This window comes from Fukomys damarensis, unplaced genomic scaffold (genome assembly GCF_012274545.1).
Source record: "Fukomys damarensis isolate Sample0158 unplaced genomic scaffold, DMR_v1.0_HiC HiC_scaffold_36, whole genome shotgun sequence".
Classification (NCBI taxonomy): Eukaryota; Metazoa; Chordata; class Mammalia; order Rodentia; family Bathyergidae; genus Fukomys; species Fukomys damarensis.
Window position 1 is genome coordinate 12,856,863 of NW_022900948.1, and position 8,856 is coordinate 12,865,718.

Genomic DNA, 8,856 nt, shown 5'->3' on the forward strand with positions numbered 1-8,856 from the left:
GGAAAATGAAATAGGCTGATCTCGAACTCACAGCGATCTTCTTTCCTCAGCCTCCCGAGTGCTGGGATTACAGTCATGCACTACCTCGCCTGGTTTTTTTTTTTTTCTTTTTTGAGACAGGCTCTTGCTATGCAGTTCAGGCTGGCCTCGAACTCATGGTGATACTTTTGCCTCAGCCTCCCAAGTAGAGGGATTACAGGGGTGTGCCAGCACACCAGGCCCATGTGTCTCCTATTATTAACATCTTGTTTTAGTGTGGTATATGTATTACAGTTAATAAACTGATATGATATATCATTAACTAAAGAATCATTATGTATTTTATTATTTTATTAATTCAAAATTTAAAAAGTTTTACCATACAGAAATGCTAAGTGTCCCAGGATCCTATCTAGGTTACTGCATTACATTTAGTTGTCGTGCTTCCTTGGATGTCATATTTTCTCAGACTTTGTTTTTATGACCCTTATTTTAAAGAATTCATTGCCTAACACATCTGGTACTGTCAGCCCACTGTATCCATGGATCCTGCATCAGTGGATACAACCTCCCTTGAAGATATTGAAAAAAATACATCTGTACTGAACATACACACTTTTCTGTGTGTGGTGTTAGAAATTGAACATAGGCCTCACATAATACTAAGCCTGTGCTTTGCCACTGAGCTCTACCCTTAACCCCCAAAAGGTTTTTTTCTTTGTCATAATCTCCCCAAACGTTATAGTAACAACTTTTACATTATCTTAGATATTGTAAATAATTTTAAATACAGTGAAAGTATACAAGAAAATGTACATAAGTTATATGCAAATATTAGTCATTTTATAGAAGGGTTTGAGCATCTGGATTCTGAAATTCATGGAGGGGGGTATCCTGGAACCAGGCCTCATCACCAAGGGATGATGAATTTATAATAGTAATACAAAGTGGAGAGCCTTGTCTTTTTCCTGACAATAAAGAGAATGTTTCATAAATCTTAAAGTACGACTTTAAAATTTGTCATTGACTATGGTATTCTCTATCAGATTAAAGAAATTTTATTTTATTTCTGATTTTCTAAGCATTTTTTGTTATGAGACTAGAATTTTATACAACCTTTTTCTGTAACTATTAGATAACATATTTTTCTTTAATGTGGTGAATTACGTGAGTAGATTTACAGATACTTAACTGTCCTTGCATTTAAAGCTTGCCCAGTCAGGTTATATGTGTGCTTTTATGCCAGCATGCATATATATGCACATATGTATATGCACATTCATATAATTTATAAATATTATATACTTATATAATGTGGTGAACTGTCTTGGTAACCTATTAGAATTTTTGTGTCTATGTTCATAGATGAGGTTGGCCTATTTTCCTTTCTTGCAGTATCTTTGTCAAGTATTGTAGATAGATTTTATGGATTTTTTTCCTTAGGTATTATTAATTGGGTCTGGAACAGATTCATTAAATGTAGTTCCTGAAAGTGTCTACTCTGATCTTTTAAGCCTGGATTTTTCTAGTTTATTATTTACATTGTTGAGATTTTCTCACTGTTATGTATATAGACTGTCTATAAAAACCATCATTATAATGGTTATAACCAAACCCCTTTGTCACTTTGGAATATTTTATCCTTAAAGAGATTTGAGTATTTTTATGACTGGCAGTTTTACTAACACTATCATACTGGTTACATTTTTAGAAGTAGTAGCAATATTATTATGATAATTATATCATATTATCTATAACGTATGTAACATAAAAGTATATTCAAAAAGTACTTTGGATTTTGGACCCAGTCATTTGAAATGCTCTTTGTCATTAACATCCTTATGTACACACCATCAGAGTTTGTCTGTTTGTTTTTGGTGTGGGGGGGTGTCAAACCTGGGCCCTTATGCTTGCTAGGCAGGATTTGGCAATAAGCCAAATCACTGGCCCTCATCAGAGTTTGTCTGACTTGTTGCAATAATTAACTTGTTTTTCCTCTTGTTCCCTATGGTTCAGCTCTGCAGCAGCCAGAGTGATCTCAAGCCCCATCTAGTGGCACATGCTTGTAATCCCTAATCTCAGATACTCAGGAGGCTGAGACAGGGTTGGAAGTTTGAGGCTAGCCTGAGAAAGTTATCAAAACTCAAAAGAATAAAAAATATCTGGGAATGTAGCCAAGTGTTGTCTGGGTTCAATCCAGACATTATTAAAAAATATCTGTCTATCTCATCAAGTCACATTCTTCTGATGTTTAAAACACTAAATGGCTTCCCAATACACTGGAATAAAATTCAGACTCCTTACCATGAGTCTATTATGCTAGTGCCTAGGACAAGGCATTGTGTATAGTGAGTGCTCAATCAATATTCACTGAATAAATGACCCAGTCGCAGGCAGATTTAGAGAAGCTCTGACTTTACCAGAATCTTAGAGCTTGTTAATGAGAGGCAAAGTTATCTGATCTTTGCAAGTTGCTGGGTCAAATTATTTCTTTCTAATCCTCTACAATACTCTGACCCAGACTATTCTTCCAAGTTCTATACTTCTGTTAATTTGTTGATGCCTCTCTCTCTTCCTCTCTCTTTTGCCTTTCCAATGAAGAATTATACTGAATTTTGTTCCCTTTATAGGACATTTCTTAAGGCTCTATCCTGTATTCATTTTTATAGTGATGGTGAGATGGTTGGAGTTGGGGAATGTAAATGGGAAAGGAACTGTAATAGATACTAGATATATCTAATAGATGCCAGGTATATGAGCTTAGTTGAACAGTTTCCCTTCCCATGTGAATTTGAAAGGGAAGATGAGAAAACAGCCTTAGAGAGGTTAGCAGTCCTATCATCTAAGTGAAGGAATCTATATACATTAACCACAGGAAAACTCAGAGAACTGTGAAATACTATAAGGCTTCTAAGACCAAACCTTCCTCAACTGCCTGACAGAGCTGGGTGGGTTCCCAGGTACCCTTGGACAGAAAAGCATTTCTCTTGTCCTGCTTTAGCCTGACTCATTGAGCCAACACCGTAACTGCTAACCTTGATGTTAGGATCATGCCGAGAAAATGGCAGTGGATTGTTCTGTTTCAGTTCAATTACAAATTTAACTCAAGTCAAACGCTAAACCTTTTTTATAGGTGGCTGAGATTTTTTTCCCTCTTTACTTGGGCCTCTTATTACATATTTTTTTCCCCTCCTTTCTGCTTCTAGTATTCTATGCAAGATGAAAGCCAGAGGAAGCCATTATCCACTGCTGCCGCCCAGTGTTGTAAGTGAGAAACTTGCCTCTGAACCTGTTATAATTGCAACTTTCTGTCTCTTCTTCAAATATATCTTATTTTGAGTTGGGGAGGTTAGAGACACAGTAAACAGAAGATGTTCCAGAAGTTCTGCTCTCTAGGCACAGGCCTCCAATGGCTGCTCATCCATAGGCTTCAAGAAGAGGTCTTTTGGTTTTATATGCTTTTGGCGAGGTAGCAGTTCTCATCTTTTTTCTCTATTTGCTAGCTTTTACTACTGAGTATCTGATTTTACTTCCTTTATCTCTGTTTACCTGTTATTTTTCTTGTTCTTTTTTTAAAAAAAATTCTGGTACTGGGATGAGAGTGAATTCAGGGCTTTCCCACTGTTGCTAAATTGCCCAATCCCAGCCTGAACCTTGCCTCCCAGAGTGCTGGGATTACAGATATGTGCCACCATTCCTGGCTTACGTGTTATTGTTTAAGGCTCAGTTTAAATATAACCATTTCTGGGAATTCTTCTTGCTATTTCCTCCTTCCTACAAGTTTAATTTCTGAGCTTCCCTTCTGTGAGTCCTTGTGTTCACCCGTTACATAACATGTCACACATTATAACTTAGGTATATTTAATACAAAAATTTTGGGCTGGGTGTGTATCTCGGTGGTACAGTGCATATGTTCTACCTAGCATGCACATGGCTCTGAGTTTCATCTCCAGCACTGCAATAAATAACAAAACTGCCAAGTTTTCAAAGATTGAGATATTCTTCTATTTTGTATTTCTGGGCTTGGTTCAACTGTAGAGTTTAATAAATCAGTAACCTAGAGAGATAATCTGTCAATTTATTCAGATCACAGAGATTCTTTTTATTATTAATTTTATCGGTACATTTTGGGTATACAATATAATGACATTCATTACTGGAAATCTGTATGTTTATCTATCTTGGTTCTTGTTTTTTCCCCATTCCCCTGCCCTCCCTTTAACCCCTCCACCCCTTCCTATTTACAGAGACTTTGTTTCCATTTTTTTGTTTTCTCATATTAATTGCAGTCTCTTCTTTCCTTTCTCCTACCTCTCTTACTTCCCCTTCTCCTTTGCCTCCTTTTTATTTCTATTTCACATTATCTGTTATACCTTTTAGTCCTTATTTACACTTTCAGTTTCTCACACCATAGAGAAACTTTCTAGAAATGAGTCATACATTGTTGGTATACTGCTACCTTCTCAATTTCTTTGAAAACAGATTGAAGAGATAGTAAAAGGCCAAGTTAAAATCTGTTCTATTTGAGTGTGTATATGCATACATGTGTGCATCTTTTGTGTTGCTGTAGTTTTTCTGAATCATATACCAAAGTCCTTTAACTATAAGTTGAAGTTGGTGGTGATAGCAGTTGTCATAGTAATACTAGCAAGAATAAGAACCATGGCAGGCAACATATATTAAACTGATACTATGTCAAATTCTATTCTAAGAGCTTAAATGTATTAACTTGTTTAATCTTCACAACACCTCTAAGATATATTTACTCTTGTCCTCTTTTTTAAAGATGTGGAAACTGAGGTATAAAGAGATTGAGTTGTGGTGACATGAATATTCAAACACAGACAGCCTGACTCCATAGTGCATATTTTGTATCACTGTGTTATGCTGTTTCCTTTGTATTGTTTGTGGGAAGGAAAACCTCTACTCATCATCTGTAAACCCATTGGTTGCCTTCCATTCTGTACATTTTACAGTATATTTTTCTGATAAAAGTTCAGTAACAGAGGTTAGCATTTTTTCTTTATTTTAAGTAGACCTATTTCTCATATAATTTATAACTACCACATTTTTGGGGTTTTTTTCTTTGCTACTTAGGCCAGGAGCCAAACGTATCTGAATTCTGTAGGTCCTTTTCTAAATTCATTGTAATGAGTTAATTTTGACTTTTTAATCTTTTGAAGCTTTTTTTTCAAGGACTGCTATTGAAAAGTGAAATGAATGATTAAGATTTCATGTACTGTTTTTCTAGATTCATTTGATGAAATACAGTTGATATGATTGAAGAGCAAATGTCAAGAGGGCAGGGAGAAATAAAATATATAGAAAATCAGCAAGTTTATTAATTCTCATACATTTTTCATTTGTTTTTTGGCTACTTTATTTTTTTATGAATAGTTTGTTCTTCTATTTTCCCTACTCTTATTATGATTATTATTATTATTCTTTTTCTTGGTACCGGGGATTGTGTTGTGGAAGGAATTAGCAAGAGATACACACATAGAGAAAAGCTGAATGGAAGTAAAATTAAAAGTTTATTTTGCCAGGCAAAAGTTGATCTCACTCAAATAGGCAGTGCCAGTGATTGACCACCTATTGGGTTGCAGGTATAATCTCATTCAGGTGGTTACACTTCATTTCCTCAGTTCACATTACCTATTACTCAGTTCACATTACTGTACAAATTTCAGTAATAAGACAGTTAACTTCAACCCAAACGTAACAATTCCTTGTAGTTAGGGAGTTTACCTTAAGATTCATCTAGCTATCTATTCTAGCACACAGAAAGGGGTTGTTCAAGGTTAGGGATGAGGCCAGATATCTTATTTCATGGTCAATGCCCAGTGTCTATTAATTTTGAACTAAACAAGCAGATTTCTGTTGGAGACAGCAAACATCATTTTACATTTTCCTAACATTTTGTAGATTTTTAGATTATTTGTAAAGGTTCTCTCTATCAATTGAACTCAGGACCTTGTGCTTACGAGGCAGGCGGCAGCACCACTGAGCTAAATCCTTGGCCCTCTCTTACTCATTTTTATTTTGGAAAATTTTATTTTTATTTTTTACATGGCAAAATTTCCTTTATTTTTTTCAGCTTTAATTGAGTTTATTGGTACATTTTAGGGATACAGTACAGTTACATTCATTGTTGGGATCTTGTACCTCTACATGACAAGTCTTGGTTCTCATTTTTTCCTTTAACCCTGCCCTCCCTTCACCCCCTCCTCCCCTCCCCACCTACAAATACTTCATTTCCATCTTTTCATTATCTCACATTTTTTCTTTTCCCTTATTACCCTTACCCTACCCATCCCACCTTCCCTACACCTTTAGCTCCTTTCTTCCCATTTCTAAATGTCAGTAATCTTATTAAGATCTTATGTATTATTGCAGATTATTCATACCAGAAGCAATTTGGCAATATATACCAAAATCTTTAAAATATTAATTGCCTTTGACTCAGTGATTATATTTCTGGAAATTTATCCTGAGTAATTATAGCAGATGTTTGTTATAGAACTTTTTTTTTTTTTTTTTTTGGTACCAGGGATCAAATTCAGGTCTTGCGCCTGTGAAGCAGGTGGCAGCACTACTGAGCTAAATCCCCACCCTGTTACAGAACTATTTAAGTAACAAAATTTGAAAATAATGTTATAGTTAAACAGTAAATGATAATTATCTGAACACTTATCAGACTGAATACTACATGCTATTTAAAAATATGTTTTAGGAGTTGTAGTTGTAGTTCAATGATGTATTTATGGCAAGGCTCTGACTTAATCCTCAGCACCAAAAAGTAAAAATTTCAGAAATAAAAAAGCAAAAAATGCTCTGAATAGTAATGCAATTTTGATGAAACTAAGAAAAAATAGCATTAAATTTTTCTTATTTAAATCACTCACCTATCTATAATACTTTGTTTTGACAGACTAGTACACTTATATAAATGCAGCTATACAATTATGGGACAAATCATTGGAAAAAGCACCAAAATAGTACCAAATAGGGAGAGTGATTGTGGCCTTAAATTTTCTAAATATTTAACATTGTACTACTTTTGATACTTAAGAAATTGAGTCCTTGTTATTTATTTATTTATTTGTTTGTTTGTTTGTTTGTTTATTTATTTATTTATTTATTTATTGGTACTGGGAATCGAACTCAGGCCCTTACACTTGCAAGGCAGGCAGTGGAACCACTGAGTCAAGTCCCCAGCCCGAGTCCTTATTTTTTATCTGGTTTTGCTGCTCTATTTGTGACTTTGGGAATCTTTCTTCTACTTCAGTTTCTCCCCCCTCTTTCCTCTTTTCCTGCCTTCCTTCCCTGCTTCCTTCACTCTTTTCCTGTCTGTATTAGAGATTGAACCCAGGGCAGCACTCTACCACTGAGCTACATTCCTAGCCCTTTTCATTTATTTTATTTTGAGACATGGTCTTACTAATTTGCCCAGGTTGGTTTGAACTTGCTATCCTTTGCCTCAATCTCTCGAGTAGCTGTAATTTTAGCTATGTACCACCATGGCCAGCCTGCTTTAGTTTTTTGATGTAAAAAATTGATTTAGATGGGATCCAGAACTTTTATAGCTATAACATCATATGAGCCCCTAGTAAGAAAATACCTTTGCATGGATGGCTCCTCCACTACAATGTGTTTGGATCAATCCTCTTCAGCTGCTAGTGAAATGTCTTCAACAAATTATTTTCACAAATCCCTAATCTGTTACTTTTAAGAAAACTGTCATTCTTAGCCTTTCTCTAGCTCTAATATTTACATGTATTATTTTTCTTTTCTTTATGGTACTGAGGATTGAGCCCAGGGCTTTGTGCATGCTAGGCAAGTGCTGTACCACTGAGATATAAGCCCAGCTTTGGATATTCTCTTGAAAGGGATAGAATTCTTTAAAAGTATTAAGGTGAATTATATATGCTTCTTCCCATGTTTGTCTTCCTTCCTGCCTTCCTGCCTTCTTTCTTTCGACAGGTCTCAATAGTCAGTTCAGGCTGGCCTAGAAATCACTATGTAGCCCAGCTGGCCTTAAACCCATGACCATCCTCCTGCATCAGCCTCCCAAGTGCTGGGATTTACAGGCATGTGCCACCACGCCTGGCTTCCAGTGTTTTCTTTCAGGTCACACTTTTCTGATTTAATATGCAGTACTAATATTTTGGATTCAATTTTTTTTTTTTTTTGGTACCAGGGATTGAACTCGGGACCTTGCACTTGCAAGGCAGGCAGCAGAAGAATCACTGAGCTAAATCCCAGCCCTCTAAGTTTAAGATTCTTGAAAGCTATTTACCTCAGGACATTACTCACATAGGATTGCAAACCATTACCGATATTTCATAATATATATTAACTATCCCATATTCAATTTCCCAGTTCTTGTCTTTTTTTTCTTTTTTTGGGATAAGATCTTGCCGTGTAGTCCATTCTGGCCTTGAACTGTTATGTAGTCCATGTTGCCCTTGAGCTCATTCTGCCTCAGCCTCCCAAGTGCTGGGATCATAGCCATGTGCCATCACATTGCATTTCTCCAATTTTTTTTTTTTGCCTATTTTTTTTCTGTAAAATGCAGTCAGGATTTATTGCATTTGTATATAGAGGGAAATAAGGGTCTTAGACATACACACATCCTCCAAAAAAGTATACACACTTCTGGAAAAGAAAAATAGTCTTCAAGAAGATGGTGTTACCCTCATATGGGGGACCATATAGCATGTCATTGCAGAAATGCACTACACTGCCAGCCCTTGGAGAAGAAATTAAAAATTAATGTGCAGGGCTGGGGATTTAGCTCAGTAGTGCTACTGCCTGCCTCAAAACTGCAAGGTCCCAAGTTTGATCCCTGGTAACAAAAAAAAAAAAAAAAAAAAA

The 8,856-nt window shown here is 35.8% G+C and overlaps 1 protein-coding gene across 6 annotated transcripts in view; it reads left to right on the forward strand.

The window, feature by feature from the left end:
• The window catches only part of Unc13b (unc-13 homolog B), a 214,574-nt gene that overhangs the window by 72,780 nt on the left and 132,938 nt on the right, over window positions 1–8,856 (forward strand). For all 6 annotated transcript variants that reach the window (XM_033758979.1, XM_033758975.1, XM_033758976.1 and 3 more), the window contains exon 10: window positions 3,186–3,243. In XM_033758979.1, the coding sequence (XP_033614870.1) occupies window positions 3,186–3,243 (58 nt within the window). The remainder of the gene's footprint in view (window positions 1–3,185; window positions 3,244–8,856) is intronic.